General features: G+C 38.8%; 1 protein-coding gene across 1 annotated transcript in view; it reads right to left on the bottom strand.

Annotated features, from left to right (window-relative positions):
- The window catches only part of LOC145674480 (frequenin-2), a 991,919-nt gene that overhangs the window by 77,901 nt on the left and 891,123 nt on the right, over nt 1-22,895 (bottom strand). Inside the window, exon 5 of the mRNA XM_081744595.1 lies at nt 8,221-8,299. Within this exon, the coding sequence (XP_081600721.1) occupies nt 8,221-8,299 (79 nt within the window). The remainder of the gene's footprint in view (nt 1-8,220; nt 8,300-22,895) is intronic.

Raw genomic sequence — 22,895 nt, 5'->3', positions numbered from 1 at the left:
AGCGCGTGAAAGAAACGTACTTCCGGGAGTGATACTCTCCCGAGCGGGTCGTATTTATACTAGGAATTTATAGAAAAGCCATATCTGTTAAATGGAAGAAAATTCGGTGAAAAACAGATGAGTTACAATCCATATGTATACTTGAACACTAATATTTGTGTAATTGCATGTTGGTTGGTACACAAAATTTAAAATAATGTGTAAATATTTATAAAAAGTAGAGCTTTTAATGATGCATGATTTCAACCTATAGGCTATAACGAGCCGAAGGCTCGGGCACAACATCTAGTAAAGAGAAAGCATTTTCTTTGCGGTATTACAGATATAATTTTAGTGCACACAAAGTGAAAACTTATAATACATGCTTCTCATTTTAATCCAATGTTTCTTTCGGCAACTAAAATGGGCTACACAGATCAAATTCTCCTTCTTTACGCACGAACGGGGGAAGAAAAGCGAAATTCAATAAGAGTGCCGTCACTTAAGTAACTTTATTATTTTCATTTCTTCCGTTTGCTTCATATATTTCCCGTTCTATTTCATCTTCTTTTGGTATTTCTTTCCCCTCCTCTTTTCCTTTCTTTCATGTTTATGAACTACGCATTCTCCCTCTGGAAATAAATTCTCGTTTTTACACTCTGGAAAAAGGGGAATTTTCATTACACGGAAGGGGAAAATTTTCCCTTACATCCCAAAGAGGAAATTGAAAAACGTATTCAGGAAATATTTTGTGAGGGGTTTGCTTCTTTTGTTTTCCAACATTTCTTTTTGTTCAAAATGGAGGACAGAGAGAGAGAGAGAGAAAAAAAGGAGATAGGAGGCAATCATATGAACTTGTTGACAAAGATAAATGTGTATCCTTATATTGGAACCTACAGCAGCAGTAATATTTGGATAGAATGTTTTTCTTTCATCCTTTTGTTTTATACATTTGATATAGATCGAACAATATTAGATACATGTATTTGTATTTGGATCTATATTCAGTGTATAATACAAGACGATAATATATCATGAATACTGAACATAATCCGGAATGAAATAACTTTACTTCTGTCACATGTTTTTCCGTAACATTCGTGTGCAGTGTTTCTTTTATACACTATTTATTGAACAGATGGCATTTATCCAAAGACTCCAGAGATTCAGAAATATTTGATTTTATATTCGGAAAGAATACTAAAATATTGGTTTCATTTCTTTCTGAGTTTATTTTTTTTAAAATTCTATTCATAAAATCATAATTCCAGTAACAAATCTTTCAGTTTTACGTCCCACGAATATAACGGCCGGATATTGACTCAAGGATAGGGTAGCCGAGCAGAGATTCGATACTATGAGCAATGTTACAGTCTCATACGCATGTTCACTCGATTAGGATTAGAGTTTATATTTCTGGGCTTTCGGCATCTATGACCATTTTATCCCATCACGTATGAGGTATGACGTCCCTCGGTGGTCACACTATCCGAGGAAAAGGAAAAGAAGCCGCTTGGGTGGTGTGAATGAGGAAAACCTCACTCAGAATTACTAGCCTAGAAATCTTTTACACTTTTTCGACCGACTGTCCTCAGCGGGAATCGAATCCGAGACCACTCGCACCAAACATATTCACTCGAGTACGTACTAGATCAGCCATGTCGAACAACCGGCACCCGAGCCAGTTCCGCCCCTTTAAATTCTCTCACCCGGCCCGCCTGACCCGTTATTGAAAACGTATTTCATACGTAACTTCTTAAACTGAAATGAAGTTTTGCCTGGGTAATTGTTGCCCACCTTGAAAACATTTTCCTTGTTGGTACATCAATTGTACCAGCGATCATTAAGAGACTAGTCCAGGACAAAGGGTAAAGTTTCCCATTAAAATGGTAAATAAGTATATTTTTCTGCTTTTTTAGTAACTAAATATGTTGGTTAGCATTATAACAGTTTTTCTGTCCCTGTATGTTGGTGTGTGAGAGTGAGAGTGAGTGAGTTTCTCCATTGAATGCGTTTGGCTCTCGATGTCAGTAAGTTTTCTGTGATTGGTCCACTCCTTGTTGGAAGTTGCACACGCATGTGCTAGACAATATTCACTCCAAAGTTGTGACTGAGATCCACAGTCAATTCACTGAGTTCTCTCTCACCACATGCTCTTTTTCTGCCTCGGTCTCGTCTTGGCTGCCCTTCCTCTGGTCAATATGCGGCCCACCTAGAGCAAATTGTTCTGTATAGTAAAAGAGACGGATAATTAATGAAAGTGAACGATTGTAAAATAAAATTAGTGGAATGAGAATGTGGGTGGAAACGAAAGAACCCTGAGAAAAATCATGAAAACGATGTTGTCCATCACAAGCTCTATTGTCCTAGGGTTGAACCAGAGACCTATCGCACTAGACGTAAGCGCTCTACCACTGAGCTACCATGCCCTAAAGATTCCCACTCTAGTATCCCATAGAAATATAAGTAGGTTTGTTCACAATCTCTAACCATACCTTGCACTGCATCCAGGATACCACAAATTCTAAAGCTTTTTGAAGTCAGATTTCGCTCGCCCTGCTGTAAGATTGTCTGAAGCTCAAGCACGATAACCTCAGTTTATTTGACGAGTGATACGAGAATTTGGAAATTAGACACATTATTGTTCAAGTATATCATTTAACTGGATGCTTGTAAGTTACATGTCCTTAATTTTAACTTTACGTCAACTATTCATAACAGCTATTTTCTAGTTAGAGAATGTGTATGTTATATCTTTCGTTCAAATAATATGAAGATTATACTGACAGCGAGGACTCGTGAAGCCTGGCCTCTACACCAATTATAGAACTGGTTTGCCTCACGTGTGATTCATCGGAAGAATTCGGCACGATTCGTGGAGCTACTTTTTGACGCAAGTTCATTAACAATGTTACCAAACTTGGAAGACATGGCTAATGAGCAAACATAGCAAAAATATGAAACAATGACGACAATAGCAACACAAATAAGGAAAACGAAACTTAGCGGCAATCCGACAACATTGTACTCTCAAGGAGATATTCTCCGTATAGCGTGAGAAAAGACACTGACAAAATTTTATGGATGGGAGATGATGACCAAGACACACTCTCGCGTTTCTATTGGGCACTGAAATTGGTACATCTACGTGAAGCTTCACGACTCGGTGCGATCACTATAGCTATAATAGAAAAGTGTTCTAGCACTCAATATTTAAATAAGCATGTACATCTTTGATGTAGAAAACGTCCGCGTTAAGTAGCAATATAATTTGTTTACTACTGTTGCAATTCTAATACTCTACTGGAGGAAAACTACGTAACAATCTTGAAACATCGTATGCAATGCTGATTCATCATATAACAGTTTCACGTTACGTTTCACGTGGTTAATTTTAGATGAACTGGTGATTCTGGCCATAATATTTATACTATTATTATCACGCAAGTGGGATTTAGAACTTAGTGGGTGTTAGTACGACCGTCCGCTATTCCACGCAATAAGTCTTGAATGGAACCAAGCATCTGATTGTTTTTTTTTTTTTTTGGTAATTCATAGCTAGTGCCATTATCTCGGCCAAGTATAAGCATACAATTTAGCAGGTAATTTTGACTACGTTTGCTCGCTAGTGCACACAGTAACTCTTGAAAGAAAACGAAGCTTTTGATTTTTTTTTTTTTGGAATAGATACCTAGAGTGATTATCTCGACCAAGTTTGTACATATATATAATCCGTTAACATTTCAACATGTAACAGCGATTTACGTTTCACCGTTATTACTCATGGTAACTCTTGAACGAATTGTATTTTTTGAATTCCTTTCTTTGCAGTAGATAGCTAGAGCGATTATCTTAACCGAATTTGTTCATAGATGCAATCCGTTAATATTTCAACATGTAACGGCGATTTATGTTTCACCGTTATTGCGCATGATACCTCTTGAACGAAAGCCATTTTTTAATTTTTTGCAGTGATTATCTCGAGCGAGTTTTTAAATAGATATGATCCGTTAATATCTCAACGGGTAACGGCGATTTACGTTTCACCGTTATTTCACATAAGAACTCTTGAACGAAAGCAAATTTCTTTCTGCAGTAGATAGCTAGGGCAATTATCTCAACTGAGTTCGTTAACAAACTCATTCCGCTAATATTTTAACGGGTAACGGTAACACATATCCGTCCATTACTCCTCACGATTACTATTGACCGGAGGATGATTTTTAATCTGTTTTTACAAAGATAGTAGAAGTTACGAATCAAGCCGTTAGATGGCACAAACGTTCTTCAGCGACTGATATCTACCGAACGAAATTGAAACTTCTACTGCGTGACCTCTTTTGCTATCTATCGGTGTTTATTACAGTAACAGTACCTGGTACCTGCAACATCGGTCTGCGGCTGGTCATCCCTCCTTTAGCTTGCTCTCGAGGAGATACCTATCCCAAAGCCTATAATTTGCTTCGAAACCCCAGTCTTCCCATTTACCATATGAGGTTGCTCGGAGCTCTGTTGGGCATTCTAACCTCAGTCGCTTAGCTTGCTTGGAGCTCTGGGAATCTTCAACCCTTCTCTGCTTGCTTCGGAGCATTAGGGATCCTAAAGTCTACTCCACCTAACTTGCTTGGAGTTAAGTGGAAAACCTTCCCTAGGCTGCTCGAAACTTGGCTCACCTCTCTAAACCCAGTAAAATGATATTTATATTATATTCATTATAGTGAATTTTGTAATAAAAACTGGTAGTGGGAAAACGATACCGGACCTAATTTGCTTTACCTATGCCCTACCAACACCTGCACAAGCAGAACTTTACACTATACAACGATTTCTAAAACGTACAGTAAAATATATTCCATCACATAATAGAGCTAAATCAGACAACATTGTGTCCACGGGTTTTCTCAATGTTCTCCCATCATCTCCCACATTGTAATTCCACCAGTCCTTTCATTATCATTTCCCTTCATTAATCACCTGTCTCTTTTAGCTTACACGACACAATCATGGCATGTAAAACTATAAAATTAATTTCATTTAAATACAAGCAGTCATTGTGTTATTCCTAAAACTTATTACACATCAACATATTACATAGTCCTAGGTTTGTTTCTTGATGTGAGTATTTGCTTTGGATACGTCCTAAAGTAGTGGTTTACACCCCATATAACTTTGGTGCTGAAAACTTGAAAACTTCAATTATCAAACCAATATGAAGCTGTCCGCTTAAGTGTTCCTATGTAGACAAATGACCGACTTGAAATGTGGAATTTATACCAGTTTTTAGCGAAATGAACATAGCAACAATCAATTGCAGGACTTCTTATCATGTAAACTTTGTCAGAAAATTTGTACGCTCACAAAATTATTTTCGTGAAGGATCATGGAAAAATATTAGTAGTTGGTGTCCTGGTATACATGCCACACATACCGCGTAAAGCTATTCTCATAGCAAAAGATACAAATAAAACACATTCACACTGACAGTTACTATATTTTCTGATACTTTAGGAAGCCCGTGACTGCAGTGCTGAAATAACGCGCTAGAAGTGGTAGACGAATTGAGTTAACACATTACTCTCGCTGTTTACCACTGAATTCGTGTTGAAATTAGTAAACGGTGCTGCCTAGCGACTGGAAAAACTGAACACAATGTTTGTGCCGATGTGGAATTTTAATACAATGCCTATAGAACCTTTTATCACTGGAGTAAAGTTGCACTATTTGACTATTCAATGGTCAACTTGTTCCATTAAAGATGACAAGTTAATACTAAAATTGTTAAATGTTTCTAATAGGGTGCTGTTTTTCACCCAATCTTATTATTATCATAAAAAAAAATGGGATCAATTTTTGCTTTTCTTTTTCATAATATTTCTTTGACACTGGAGCTAACTACCAAATGAGTGTATGACGGTATTGGTTAAATTATTTTTACACTCTTTCCTTCATCCTATTATTTCTTTAAGTATGATTAATAAATCAAGCTTTCCTGTCAAAATGCATTCATAAGGTTGGTGACCCATGACTAACGTAATAAAACTAACTAGTTAATTAACTCTATGGTCTATTGAACCCAGAGGTTAAATCCCGCATTCATAAAAGCTCTCCATTGACTTCCATCCTTAGCCAATTGGATCCAGTTTCTACTTTGTATTCCTATTTCTGCGAGATCTTAATATTGTCCTCCCACCTGCGACTAGGTGTTCCTAATGGTCGTTTTCTGATTGGACTCCCGGTTAAGACTCTGAAAGCGTTCCAACTTTCTTCCATCCTGGCTACTTGACCTGCCCATCTGAGCCTCCTAGATATTATGACCTAGCAATGTTTGAGTTGAATTGATTTTAATTTAGCTTCCCTTTCAGCAGCGAGGCTATATGAAACGTGGACCTACTAATTAACGTGGAATCCGAACCACATGAGCTCCCGCCGGAAATCGAATCCAGGTCTCCCACGCCAAAGGCGCGTATGATACCCGCTTAGCCACCCTAGCAATGTTTGGTAAACTGCGTAGCTACATTATGGAGTTCCTCGTTATGAAGTTTTCGCCATTACCCATTCCCGTTCCTCTTGGGTCCGAATATTCGTCTCAGGATCTTGTTCTCAAATACTTCCAGTATATGTACGTTCTTCCGTGAAAGTAAGCGACCATATTTCACAACCACACAGAATAACAGGCATGATTATCGTTTTACATATTTTAAGCTTCATATTTCTTGACAGAATTCGCGACGGCAAAAGATTTTGAACTAAATGTTAACACAAATTCCCTGCTTTTAGTCAACATTTAATTTATTCAAGAATGTTATTTTCGTCTGTTAATATTGATCCTAGATATTTGAGAGTATCCAGTTTATCGAAAGTGTTATTTCATATTTTAATGATTCCATGATTTGTAGTATCATGACTAACGTAATGTCAAGAATAATTATTTCAAACTGTTATATGCTTCGAATATACCATTATTTCATAACGTTACTTATCCTGAATTTCATGCAATCATCATAATTATACGCCTAGCACCGTCAAGTCAGAAAGAGTCTCATTTAGCTATCGACAATAAATGGACAATGACGTGAGAAATGCCGCCTATATCTTCAGCCTTTCCGTTCTCCATCTCACTACAGCCTTCTTACGCCCACCAGGGATCTGAACGAAATCGTACACTCTTACGTAATCACGCTAATTATTACAGAGTCATGATTGATACGTCGTTGGAAATTGTGTGAAACACAAATTCCAACAATGTAACATTTGTGTAATTCCCTTCCTATTCGTAGAAGAAGAAAAATGTATGAAGAAAGAAAATAAATGTAATTTACGTCAAAAAGCGTAACGCTCAAAAAACGAGCATATTTTTCTCTCTCCTATATAAGCGAAAAATACACATGCAGGGTATTATCACGTGGACTACTTCATTGCTTTCCATACCAATTTTTATGAGTGTACCCCCGAGGGTGAAATACCCCTCAAAAAATGATGAAGGAAACAAACTTTACCCTGACCCCTCCGTCGTGTTGTCCACGCAGACATAAAACGAATGTTTGCGGAAACCTTCATCCCTCAGAAACACGTTGATACCAAAATTATCTTTTTACCTTAATTAGGGGCTGGACTATTGAGGTTTAAAACCTAGATGCAGCAGTTGCGTCAATGGACGTTTCACGTCTTCTCAAAGAATATCAATAACAGTTTACTTTCATTCAACTAGTTTTCACTAACATTACTTGCATTTGTCCTTCACTCTTACTCAGGTTTTTCATTGATTTCTCTTCACATTTTTAATGTTTCTGCTTGGTTTATAATATTATGTACGTAGTTTCGACATTCCTGCATTTCTCCAATTTTTACCGACGATTCAATAACTATGAAATCATACTTTAATGAACAAGAAAATTGACCAAAAGTAATTAGTTCAATTTTCTTTCGTCAATGATGATGGCAAACACATCAGATTTTGCAGCAGGCTAAATATATATTCTATCTGCTACAATAAAATGATAGAACTTGGATCTGTGTGTGTTATATACGGTACGAAACTTGCATTCAGTAAGTAACAACGTGAATTTAAAATATTTGCAAATAAACTTACGAACCCCAGCGTAATGAGCTTCTCGCTAAAAATTGCTTTCAGTATCAAATGGTTAACACTGAAATTGTTTCATGGAACGGAGAAAAATTTTTACCCTGTTACAGCAGAAAAAAGGAAGAAAAATTATAAATATTTGGAAACAAATTACTTACAATGAAGTTTCTCATCTAGATTTCCCCTTGACGTGATGGATAGCGCACGTATGAACTCCTCAAATTCTATCGACCCATCCTGTAATGAAAAAATAATAAATTCCATTATTATATAATTAACATATTATGTTAATCACTCCAATTACTTACTTATCGCTAACATTAATGTTCTATTTCCTACTATAGTGACCGCGAAGACTCGTGAAGCCTGGGCTCTACACAAATCATAGTACTGCTTTCCCCTCACGTGTGATACATCGGGAGAATTCGGTTCAATTCGTGGAGCTGCCTTCCGAATGCACACTTGAGGAAAAGTGAAACAGCAGAAGTACACCAACAATGTTGCTAAACTTAGAAAACATGACAAACGAGCGAAAAGAAAAACACCACTTAAAGAGCCTTAAATACAAACACTAACAATTATTCCAATTAAATTATAAGAATAATAATAGAAAAAATATAACAACGACCACAATAAGAACAAGAAAACGAAAATTATCAGCAATCCGGAAACACTTTACCCTCAATAGGTGTTCTTCGTATAGCGTGAGAGACGACACTGCCAAAATATTATGGGTGGGGTTGTTGACCGGGACACACCCTCGCGTTATATTGGGTGATGAAATTGGTAAATCATGGTCAAGCTTCAGGAGTCCTCGCGGTCACTGTAACACCTGATTGGTTATACATTCAGTTAATTTCATGCACCCTCATATTCACATTTCGTGTAGAAGTGTTAGGTAACTTATTTTAGTAACCTCGTGTTATGATTTCGGTAATCAATATTTTTCATAATTTAACGTCCCACAATTATGCCTTGTAAACTAAACGAGATGAATGATTAATAAGAGTGACCGATTATACCGAATGAATTCATGGGATGAGAATGTAATAAAGAAACTGGAGAATACCGGGAAAAATACGAAAACGACGTGATCGACCACAAAACATAAGACTCTACTAAGACGACTCTTGTTTATTAGGAATGCACGAAACAAACAATGACGTCATAGTGTGTCAAGTTGAAAATGATTTTGTTTTATCACAGCACAGCCACATAATATGTGATATTCAGCAACGAAGACGCTAAAATATACAGGGTGTTACAAAAAAAGTGTCAATATTTTAGGAACAGAATAAAAAAAAGAAGCTGTGCTCAAAAGTGGATAGTTTTGGAGTTATAGGGTGCCGAAAACGTGAAACAAGTCAACTTCAAAACTTCATAGCTCCACTACTATGGGACTTATCCTAGTCGGGTCAAGACATCGCTGAGGAACTGGTATGTGAACTATCCAAATATCCATGTTTAAGAATGTACCAGTACTTGCACACCAATTTTGAGAGAGGTAGGTGGAAAGCAGTGTTGGGCAAATTTCAATTGAATTAACAATTAACAATTAATCTGTAAATTTAATTGTTAATTGCAATTAACAATTGAAATAAGTAATGGTTAATTGTTAATTGCAGTTGGCCATTGAAAAAGGAGAATCAATTGCAATTGATCAATTGATTGAAAGTAATTGCAGTGGAAAGTAATTGCAATTGAATTCTGTAATTCAATTGCAATTGAAATTAATTGGCAATTGATTCAATTGCAATTGATTTCCACAGCAATTACTTTCAATTGATTGATCAATTGCAATTGATTTTCACAATTAATTTTCAACACTATAGTTCAGAGAGGGCGTGGGGCAATGAAAACTTTAGCCACGACCAATTGACTCACCACCCGTCGTGACCCATGACCCACCGTGACCCACTCTGACCCACCACCCATCATAAACCACTCTTACCCACTGTGACCCACAGACCCACCAAAACCCATTGTCATCAACTCTGACCCATGATTCACGCCCTATTCTCTAAAGAGTCTAAACTTGTAATGAAACAAGCCTATAAAATTTTCACTCATCGGAGTTTGAATTTCTACGATCAATCGCTCAAGCACTGCACTAATACAATAACGGCGGATCTGACCTTTCTAATATAAATAAAATAGAGTTTGTTCGTGTGTCTGTCTGTCTATCTTTGTGCAGCCTGTGGACGAGACGAGTGGACCGAAACTTTTCAAAATTTGGTCACGGGTAGCTTGGTCTAGGCTCCAGACCAAGACGAAGAGTTTTTTTTTTTTAATTCCTTACTAGGTGGTCTCCAGGGGACGTTTACCGGGACCGGCCTGGAGACCAGAAAAGTCGACCGAGAGTTACCAAATGTTGGTCAAAGATACCTTGGTCCAGGTCCCACACCAAGGCAAAGCGTTTTCAACAAAATTCGAACCAGGGGGTCTCAGGGGGGCGTTTACCGGGACATGTAAAAGTAGAACGATATCAGTGTCGATTTCATAGTTTTCGCGGTCGCTGAGATCAATGGTGAACCTCCGATCGCATTAACTTCCAAATTCACCGTATTCGGCTGCGGGCCGTGGGTCAACGGGAAGGGGATACCGAAACGTAAAAGTAATCCAAAATGACCGATATTAGTGTCAAATCCATGGTTTTCGCGGTTGCTCATATCAATGGCGACACTACCATTAGCGATGACTTTCAAATTCATCCACCGTTGTATGCGGGCCTTGGGTCAGCAGAGGGGGGAATTCCAAGACATGTAAAAATAATCGAAAATGACCGATATTAATGTCAAATCCATAGTTTTCGGGATAGCTGAGCTCAATGGTGAAACTCAAGACCGCGTTTACTTTCATATTTAGCCCCCATCAGCTAAGAAAGGGGGCATTATAAAAGGGATCACGAGACATGTAAAAATAATCCACAATGGCCGATGTCAAATCCGTAGTTTTCGCGGTGGCTGAGATCAATGATGATACTTTCATTAGCGATGATTTTCAAATTTAGCCACCATTGTATGCGGGCGGGGAGTCACCGGGGGTGGGAAATTGCGAGACATGTAAAAATGATGGAAAGTGACCGATATTAGTGTCAAATCCATAGTTTTCGCTGTCGCTGAGATGAATGGTGATACTTTCACAGGCGTTGACTTCCAAATACAGCCCCCATCGGCTGTGGGCCAGAGGCATTGTTTTTTTTTTTTTTTTTTTTTTTTTTTCAAAATTGGAACCAGAGGATTATAGGGACTTTTACCGGCATATGTAAAAAGTAGTAGAAAATGGCAGATGTTAGTATCACATTCATAGTTTTCGCGGTATTGGTTGGGGGTTGGTGGGGGCCAGAGGAGATTTTTTTCACATTATGAACTAGGGATGGCCAGATCCGGATATTTTTGGATCCGGATATCCGGATCCACTTGGGTCCGGATATCCGGTATGCGGATATCCGGATACTGGATCCGGATCCGAAAATCCGGATCTTGGATCCGGATCCGAAAATCCGGATCTTGGATCCGGATCCGAAAATCCGGATCTTAGATCCGGATCCGAAAAAACGGATCTTGGATCCGGATCCGAAAAACCGGATCTTGGATCCGGATCCGAAATTTCGGATCTTGGATCCAGACCTGAAAAACCGGATCTTGGATCCGGATTCGAAACTCCGTGTCAGAAAATTCGGGTGTTCCGAATCAGCAAAATTTTCGAAATTATTGACAAAGTTATTTTCATTCCTATGCTTAAAATAAGATTTTAAGACACTTTTGGTATCTGATTGTGTGACAGCCTTGCGTTCTCTTCATTCTGTTGATATTTAGTTTTCGTGCCTTAATATGTCACAATTACTCCAAATTTGATTGAGTAAAACTGTCGACTTAGGTGAGAGCAATCTCATTGTCCGATTCGATTCTAGTAGAAATACTTGACCGAAAAGGTAGTAAATCTTTTTTAAAGCGGTCGTCCTGATGGAAATTTGTCCTTTGTTTTCTGTAACACTAGTCAAATCCTTGGATGAAACCTTAGTCTCAAGCCCAAGCTTCTTCATTAGACTCAGGCTGCTTACTTTTTTAATTCTTTCTGAGTTATTGTGGTCACTGAATGAGGCCATTTCCTAGTCGTGATGGGCTAGGCCATTGCTAATAGAACAGCCCATAAAATATAGATCAAATCAAATTAAGGAGCAACTTCCTTTTCTTGCTCTTGATGAGATTTTTTTCTTTCTTTAAAAATACGTTTCTCTGTGACCGTACCACTCCAGTTAGAATTAAGAATTGTAGTAGAGATGAAGTTCTAAATGGCAATTAATGTATCAAAATCAATGTATTAATGTACTGTATGTGTATACAAAATACCATATGGAGCCTCGAGCAGTAACACGTATCTTTGTAATTAGTAATCCACTACTATTAACTCTGCATAGGTTGTATAAGGAGCTATATCATTCATGTAAACACATAGGCGGATGCAGGGGGAGGGCGAAAAGTCGTTCGCCTCTACCCAGCGCCACCATTAACAGTGTACTTTTAGTAGTAATTTGTGGCAATTTCAGATCATCTAAGTAATTTTTCACTGCTAGCATCCCCAACCGCCCCCTAAGAATCCATCCGCCCCCTCCAGGAGTCCGTTCTGGATTCGGCCCTGCGCAAACATAATATACAACTCATTCAAGAGTACATTTTGGTAGCTTTTTAAAATTTTTATCTTAAAGGATTGTCATTTCTCGTGGCTACTTATGCAATTTTGTCCACAGGCATACATGCAATTTCCAGTCATTACGCAAATACATTTATGTACTTAATAGACCTCGGCTAGTTGGGGGCTTCGCCACTAGACCCCCGTTACTAGGGCCTCGCACCACTAAAGCCTCTAATCATAATCAATTTAAAAAGAAATGTCTGGGGATTTGCCCTTAGACCCTCTGATATCTCATTTGATCGGCCTATGACCTCGTACCTCGTAAACCTACAACCATACCGAATCTCAGTTCAAATATCAAATTGTATGTAATAACATTCCGGTATCCCGAGACATACCGAATTTCAGTGCGAGTACATGGGGGTTTTCCCCCCAGCCCACACATTTGCTCGGGCTACGGCCTCGCACATCATACGCCTGCAAACATAACGAATTTTTAAGGGGGCGCGGTGGCTCAGTGGTAGAGCGTTCACCTCCGGTGCTTAGGGTCCCTGGTTCGATCCCAGCTCGCGCCGTGTGGACTTTGTGGTGGACAAATATCGTACTCGTGGGTTTTCTCGGGGTTTTCCCGTTTCCTCCCACTTTCTTCATTTCGTTTATTTCTCATAATCACCGTCTCCTTTAGCCTAACCGGAATAAGCGTGGGACGTAAAACTCAAAGATTTCATTTCATAACGAATTTTTGTTCAAATAACAAGTTTCATTTCTCTAACATTCCAGGATTCCGAGATATAAAAGTCTTTTCTCCCCGCCCCTCTAAGACATACATCAAAAAACGCTTAAGTACATACCTAATTATTTCAAATGTAAAGTCCAAATACCAAATTCTATGCTCCTAACCTTCAGAGGTTCGCAGATATCGACATGTTATTATAATAATTACAATCCCCACCCTCTTTCCTTTCCATCTCTTCTCTTTTCCTTTTTACTAAAACGTCAAAAAACACTGAAACACATGTCAAATTATTTTCAATGAGAAATGCAAATACCAAATTTCAAGTCTCTAACCTTAAAGGATTGAACATATTAATACAATAATTCTAATCTCCACTTAATTTTCTTCTCGCCCTTTTTCTTCCCTTCTGGGCCCCATATATATATCGTATCGTTGTTGAAATACGTATCTAATTATTTTAAGTGAGAAGTCCAAATACCAAATTCCATGTTTCTAACCCTTTAAGTTTCCAAGATATAGGCATATTATTATACTAATTGCAATTACCACCCGTTCTTTTACTTTCTACATCTTCCCTGCCCCTTCTAATTTAAATATCAAAAAGCACTTTAACAAGTATCAAATTATTTTCAATGAGAAACCCAAATACCAAATTTGAAGTATCTAACGTCAAGAATCATCATTATTTTCCACCCCATTTCCCCCCTTCCTCGTCGAATTTCCCAAAGTCCTTCCTTAGTAGTATCCTACGTCACAAAGCCTATAAACTGTCCAAATTTTACGTTTGTAGCTTAAGCGATTTGGCCTGTACGGTGATCTGTCACTTACTCACTCAGGACTTTGCCCTTTTTATATAGGGAGATTTAAGATTTTATGGGAAAGCCATGGATTTTGTCCTAAAGCCGCCAGTGTCTTAGAAATGTAATAGCTTTGCTATAAACTTTAATCAATCAACTGACTGAACTGCGTCTATATGTATTATGTAAAATACCGCTTATGATATTTATTTTGCTCGTAATAAAAAATAGAAATAATGACGAAAATTCAAAGACATCCATGATTTTAGCGTAATGCTGCAGGAGTTCAGATCATTGAATTAATCATAAGAGCCGACTGTATAAGATAGACTACATTAAATTCCAATGTGGCACAAAGAAAATATGCAGCATTACTATGCAGTTTTTCAACGTTATAACTCATTCTGAAAATATTATCATAGGTCTCACAAACAATCGAGTTTTAATCCTAACTCGATTAATATATAACAAAAGGCAGATCTATACAATTACTGACTTGAGATGAAAGTGGCATACTTGTAGTACGTTTAAAGATATACTAAAGACTAAATGATGGGGTGTGCGCAACAGTGGTCTAACCCCGAAAAATGTGAAAATGAGATTTTCATGTAATCTTTTGTCATTTAAATTGAATTGTCTTCCCACTGAGTTAGATAAAATTCACCTAGTCAATTTTATACATACATACATTTTAGTTCTGGATCTTTAGGTGTACATATGGACATTTTAGTTCTGGGTCTCAATTTAAGGCCTAAAATATTCAAATCAGGAGTCCGAATCTGAACTTCGAAATTTCGGGTGTAGATAGAGGAACCGAATATCCGGATCCAATATTCGAAACTTCGGATCCGGATCCAAGATCCAAAATTCCGGATCCGGATCCAAGATCCGAAACTTCGGATCCGGATCCAAGATCCGAAATTTCGGATCCGGATCCAGAAACCGGATATCCGGATCCGGATCCAAGATCCGAAATTCCGGATCCGGATCCAAGATCCGAAATTTCGGATCCGGATCCGAGATCCGGATCTATTAGGATCCGGATCCGGATCCGGATATTATAGGATCCGGATATCCGAGATCCGGATCCGTCTGGCCATCCCTAATATGAACCAAGGGGGTCTGAGAGGTGGTTCACCGGGACATGTCGAAGTAGTAGAATTTGTTTCGAATCCATATTTATGGGGGTTGCTCAGACGTATAGTGACACCCCCGATAGTGTATACGTTCAAATTCAGCCCCCATCGGCCTTCCCAATGAAAACACATGTACGGAAACGGTTGTTGGATATATATTCACACAAAATATATCCAATTTTAGAAATGTTTTTTAATTGTTCTCCCGTTGTTCAGTTCGTTTACATTGATATTTTATCTGATCCATGCGAAGAACGGGCATAACAGCTAGTACGAAATGGTAAAGTGTTTGTTATGGAACAAATTACAATGAATTCAATTATATAGATAATAATTATAATTAATAATTATTTCCTTGTTCAATTATAGATACTTTTCAGTGGAAAACTGAATAAAATTTAAAAGTCTAAAATCAACGTAAAGTAGACCAACGTAAAGGAAAAATGTATAAAATTTTCCATATAATTAAGCTTACAAACTTAAATGGAAATTCAGCTTAATTACATGGAAATTTTTGCGTCGTTTTGTGCGCCTATTTCCTCGTTTTCTGCGTCACCGGAAATGGGTCAATGTTATCCTACAAATATGGCGGAACAAGTTAATGCTGTTCCGTCAGGAACGATTTCGAGGTCGTTTCCTTCACATCATCTTGTGCGTGTTTTCTACCGTTTTGTAAGCCTATTTCCACGTTTTGTGAATCAATGATAGTGGGTCAAAATGGGCATTCAAAGTGGGAAGAAAAATGATCCACTCTCCCACCAGTATCGAATTTCAAGGTCGCTTTTTCGCATTGTTTAGTGCATGTTTTTACCGTTTGTGCGCATATTTTCACGTTTTGTAGGCCAACAAAAGTGAGTCAATGCGGGAGACCCGGGTTCGATTCCCGGCGGGAGCTCATGTGGTTCGGATTCCACGTTAATCAGTAGGTCCACGTCTCATATAGCCTCGCTGCTGAACGGGACGTAAAACTCAAAATCAATCAATCAATCAAAAGTGGGTCAAAGACGACCTACCAATATGGCAGAAAAAGACATATCCATTCCACTTTAAAGGTCCATTTTGACCCTCTCCCACTGATGCATAAAGCGACACAAATCATGCATTAAAAATGTAAAGAAACGACCACGACATTCGATGGTGACGGAACAGCATTATGTTATTCCGCTATACTTGTAGGCCCTTTCGACCCATTTTTGTTGTCGCACTAAAGTGGAAATAGGAGCACAAAACAGTACAAAGTAGGCACTATACGATGCGAAAGAAACGACCTCCAAATTCGATAGTGGCGGAACAATGGCTCTATTTCCTCACACATTGATGGACCATTTTGACGCATTTCTGGTGATGCTCAAAACGTGGAAGTAGGCGAACAGAACGGTACAAAATACACACTAAACGATGCGAAAGAACCAATCCCGAAATTCGATAGTGGCGGAACAGTGAGCCATTTAACTCCCACTTTAAAGCCCCGTTTAACTCACCTCGGGTGATGCACAAGACGAGAAATAGGCGCAGAAAACTTTAAAAAAAAATGGCACTAAACGATGCGAAAGAAACGACCTAGAAATTCGATAGTGTCGGAACAATGGGTCATTTTGGTCACACTTTGGAGGCCCATTTTGACACACTTCTGGTGACTCGCGAAACGTGGAAATAAGGGCACGAAACGGCACGAAACATTCACTAGTCGATGCGAAAGGAAGGACCACGAAATTTGGTAGTGGCGGAGCACTGGGTCATTTTCGTCCCACATTCGAGGCCCATTTTGACCGTCTTCCAGTGACGCACAAAACGTCGAAATATGCGCACAAAAGGGTACGCAATGTGAAATTAACGACCTCGAAATTCGATAGTGGCGGAACAGTGGGTCATTTTCGTCCCATCTTGGAAGCCCATTTTGACCCACTTCTGGTGACGCAAAAAACGTGAAAATGGGGGCACGAAACAGCACGAAAATTCAGTAGTCGATGCAAAAGGAAGGACCTCGAAATTCGGTAGTGGCGGAGCAGTGGGTCATTTTCGTCCCACCTTCGAGGCCATTTTGACTGTCTTCCAGTAACGCACAAAACGTCGAAATAGGCGCACAAAAGGGTACGCGGTGCGAAATTAACGACCTCGAAATTCGATAGTAGCGGAACTCTTGGTCATTTTCGTCCCATCTTGGAAGCCCATTTTGACCCACTTCCGGTGACGCACAAAACGTGAAAATAAGGGCACGAAACGGCACGACACATTCACTAGTCGATGCGAAAGGAAGAACCTCAAAGTTCGATAGTGGCGGAGCAGTGGGTCAATTTCGTCCCACCTTTGAGGCCATTTTGACCGTCTTCAAGTGACGCACAAAACGTCGAAATAGACGCACAAAAGGATACGCGATGTGAAATTAACGACCTCGAGATTTAATAGTGGCGGAACTCTTGGTCACCATAGTGGCGGAACTCGTCCCACCTTGGGGACTCATTTTAACCCACTTCCCATGACGCACAAAACGGAAGTAGACGCACAAAACGGCACAAAACGATATGAAGGAAACGAACTCGAAATTCATTGGTGGCGGAAGAGCAATAATTTGTTCCGCCATATTTGTAGGCCCATTTTGACTCACTTCCGGTGATGCACAAAATGTGGGAATAGGCGCACAAAGCGACACAAAACACGCACAAAAGATGCAAAACAAAGTACCTCGAAATTCGTTGGTAGTGGAACAAATTAATGACACCGTGAGCACCAATATAAGTATATACTGTAGTTCTTACCAGGGGGCGCGGTGGGTCAGTGGTAGAGCGTTCACCTCCGGTGCTTGAGGTCCCTGGTTCGATCCCAGCTCGCGCAGTTTGGACTTTATGGTGGACAAACACCGTGCTCGTGGATTTTCTCGGGGTTCTTCCGTTTCCTCCCACTTTCTTCATTTCATTCATTTCCCACCATCACCGTCTCCTTTAGCCTAACCAACATAAGCGTGGGACGTAAAACTAAAGATTTCATATCATTTTTTGTAGTTCTTACCATCAAGGCTGAGAACTGCACGGTTCAATTTTTTAGCCAAAGTAGAAGCCCAACCGGAATAGTGATGATGTCAACCGGCCCGGCTCGGTTCAACTGAGCGTACAGCTTGAGCTGGCTTGGTTGGGATTACCCATCGACTGGGCTCAATTGAGCCAATGGCTTGAACCGGCTCGGTAAAGACGAGTTATCGACTCGGCTCAATTGGAGCCAATGGCTCGAACCAGCTCCGTTGAAACGAGTCCATAGGCTGGGTTCGAGTTAGCTTAACTAAGCCAATGGCTCGAACCGGCTCGGTTGGGGTAAGCAATCAGCTCGGCTCGGTTCGGCTCGAGCTGGCTCGGTTGGATGAGCTGTTGGCTCGGCTCACTTCTCGGTTCGGCTCGATAAGTGAATGAGCTGTGACCGAGCCGCTTGAGTCGTTGACAACGCTAAACCCGGGTCGAGCAGTTTTAAACATGTTTGGCTGGAGTCCCATAACTTTTAACAATTTTTGGCTCGAGCCCGAATACTTGCTCCTCCTGAACTCAAACCAAGAACCTCGTGACCGATGTCCTTGCCTCCTGAAGATTTCTTGACTACCGAGATCGACAGTTTTTTAGTATTCCGATACAAACCGCCTATATTCCATGTTTATACATGTACACGGTGTTATAATAATAATTAGTTATAGTAGTAGTAGTAGTATCATTGATAATTATATTGTCTATGTAGGGTACTTGAAGATAGTAGTACTTGGAACTACACAAAGGATTTAGCTCGAATTGGCTCGACTCGACCTGAAACTCGATCCGAATTCGAGTCGAGTTGGGGGAAAATGTTTCGAGCCGAGATCTCGAGTCGAACTCAAAGATGTCTGCTTCGAGTCGAGTCGAGTTTTAAAGAAAACTCGCTCGAACTCGTTCGTGCTCATTCCTATTGTATGCATGACGGGCATATTGAGCTCTTTCAAGGGGGATAGAACCATAAACATAATATATTTAAAAAATACTTAGTTTGACGGCTTTCTTCCCAGGGGGGGGGGGAATGGATGGTAGGTATCCAGCATTTCTTATAAGTACCTTATTTGAAATATGTAAAACAGTAACAAGTGGACAATACAATATACACACATCTTATCTTCAGTTTTAATTGCTGATTTCAATTGCAATTAACAATTACAATTAACAATTACAAGTTTCAATTGTCAATTGCAATTAACAATTGAATGTTTCAATTGCACCCTTTGCAATTGACAATTAACAATTAAAAGTTTCAATTGCCTGGTGACCAATTAACAATTAACAATTGACGAAAATTTAATTGCTAATTTTATGATTGAATTCAATTGCAATTGAAATTAATTGTCAATTACAAATTGAAATCAATTGCAATTGAAATCAATTGCAATTGATTTTCAGAGCAATTACTTTCAATTGATTGATCAATTGCAATTGATTTCAATTGATTTTGCCCAACACTGGTGGAAAGTGATCAAATACTCCCAAACAGCCTCTCTAAAATGATTGTGTAAGTATCGGAGGTTCTGAAAGATTCTCTTATTTTGGTGTGTGGAATCTGTTCCTAAAATACTGTGACGCATTTATGTAACACCCTGTATATCTTCTTTATATGAACAGTCATAGTTATGTTTATGTTAAGCAGTGGTTGCCAAACTTATTAAAGCTTCTGAGCTACAATACCGTTTTTATATCCTACTGTGAGCTTCCAAAAAAAGTACGAAGTTTTTTTTCTTATCTTACATTTGTTTATTGCCTATAAACTTACATTTCTTGTAAATATGAAATCAAACTATCCAAGTTAGCAAATGTCTAATATGCACACGAAAAACATAACGTTTAGCAAATGTCTAATATGCACACGAAAAACATAACGTTTAGCAAATGTCGAATATGCACACGAAAAACATAACGTTTAGCAAATGGCTAATATGCACACGAAAAACATAACGTTTAGCAAATGTCTAATATGCACACGAAAAACATAACGTTTAGCAAATGTCTAATATGCACACGAAAAACATAACATTTAGCAAATGTCTAATATGCACGCGAAAAACATAACGTTTAGCAAATGTTTAATATGCACACGAAAAACAACGTTTAGCAAATGTCTAATATACACACGAAAAACATAACATTTAGCAAATGTCCAATATACACACGAAAAACATAACGTTTAGCAAATGTCTAATATGCACACGAAAAACATAACGTTTAGCAAATGTCTAATATACACACGAAAAACATAACGTTTAGCAAATGGCTAATATGCACACGAAAAACATAACGTTTAGCAAATGTCTAATATGCACACGAAAAACATAACGTTTAGCAAATGTCTAATATGCACACGAAAAACATAACGTTTAGCAAATGTCTAATATGCACACGAAAAACATAACGTTTAGCAAATGTCTAATATACACACAAAAAACATAGCGAATGTCTAATATACACAAGAAAAACAACGTGCACAACTCCACGTGTATATAATTAACTGTGAGAGAAGTTGATAACGGCACTTGCGCGGGAGAAACAAGCAGTTGTTGTCAGCGCCTTCTGTCGTTAGCGTTAACTCAGTGGAGCAATCCAGTTTAGCCAACTGGAGTGTTAACGCAATCTACCGAAAGTGTCTCAGCAAGCTACTAGTTGCTGGTCATCACTGATATAAAGGAAATCACTTAAATACACACCAAGGAATACAAAATCAAGATACTGATAAAATGTTGTCGATTGAGCAGACATATGGTTGGTTTGTTGGTTCGCTAGTATGCTGGTTGTAATTAAGTGTACCTTATCAGCTCCCGTGGGTATATGAACCCGAAACCCCATTCTGCAAAGGTACTTGTGCTAACCATTACAACAGCAAGAAGGACGAGTAGCTATATGGGTTTAAAAAAATATATTAATTTTAATGTATATCTGTGAAAAGATGAAGTTGCGTTGGACACAAACTAGAATTAGTGCACATAGCAATTGAAAGACGAAATTGCTACTGCGTTGATTAATGGTAATATTCCATTTTGGCTGTGTATAGGTGATATGTATTGTATTGATTTCTAGATGTATATTTTATTTAGATGCGTCAGACATGTGGTTGACATTGATAATTGTTTTTGGATCGAAAATGGATCGGTGTGCCCGATGGAATCTGGTCTACATTGAAAAATTGCATTTTATATAGAATTAAACTGTGTGACGGACGTCCAATAATTTGTATCACGTGACTCACATGAAGGCAGCACCCTAACAGTGCCTTATATACAATATATGATCAAAAATACGGTGAATAATTTTATGACAAAGAAATAAGCTTACGTGGAATTTGATCTAGTCAACTTTAAAGTATTGCCCTTGACTCTAGCAATGCACTTATTCCAACGTTGAATCCATGACTGGAAGCATTTCTGGAAGGCTTCTTTTGGAAGGGCGTTCAGCTGCTCTGTTGTGGCCCTCCAGCTGCTGTCAGGAATGATGTCAAAACGTTTTCCTTTAAGCACAATTTTAATTTCTGGGAAGAGCCAGAAGTCGCATCTGGAGAGCACAGCGAATGTGGACAGGAATATTTTTTTCGGCCATAAACTTGCGGATCAAAAGCAAGGTGTGGCATGGCGCGTTTTTGTGGTGAAGAATTAAGCCATTTGTCCACTTAATTGGCGGTGAAAATTATTTTCACGAACCCATACGAGATGTTTAGTTCTTCTGAATGCTCTCGAATGGTCATTCGCCTTTTTCAAGAAATCATTTGTACCAATTTTTGCACGTTTTCATCTTTTTTTTTTTTTTTTTTTTTTTTTTTTTTGATGACGAAGGATATCTTGATCGTTTCCAAACGACTCCTTGACGCTTTTGAATCACTCATATCACTTGAAAACACTCTTAAATGCCACCGCTACATCGCCATGCACTGATTTGGAGATTTTGTGAGATTCTTTGGTACCTTTTTGCAGCTTAGAACAAAACTTAATGTTGGCGCGCGACAGACACTCTTAACACGTCCTCACTCTTCGGCCTCTGGAACCAACTAACATGTCACAACTCGTTTAAACTCGACACTGACTGTACCAAAGGTTTAGACTAACAGTCTTACTAGTTGAAATGGATAAAATATTGATAGATGGCACTGTGAAACTACATTCACCGTACTTTTTGATCACACCTTGTATACCGCAAAACCCAAGAGACTAAAGTATCATTTGTTATTGATTCGAGTTTCTACTTATCAGCCGGATGCCTTAGTCCTCCTCCAAGACATCTTTTGGTTACCGCAACTATCCTTACAAGCCGTAAACGACACACCTCTGATGTATTCGTGACGCGCTATCATCACTGAACTGAGGGAACTTCATAGAATTATTCCACTCATGTGTGCATAGAAAAACGCTCATACAAATAGTTGTGTCATTTAATTTCTTGCCTGGGAATTATTCAACAGTGGCGACTTTAGTTGCTGGGTCTTCCTTACTGGACATGATCTAGTACCCATCAACGCACGTGTCTTTTAAGTATTGTCCGACCAATTGA

Source organism: Thermobia domestica, chromosome 17, assembly GCF_964235325.1.
Source record: "Thermobia domestica chromosome 17, izTheDome1.hap1.1, whole genome shotgun sequence".
NCBI classification, from domain to species: domain Eukaryota; kingdom Metazoa; phylum Arthropoda; class Insecta; order Zygentoma; family Lepismatidae; genus Thermobia; species Thermobia domestica.
The sequence above is the reverse complement of the archived record's forward strand: the minus strand, read 5'-3'. Positions and strand labels throughout refer to the sequence as shown.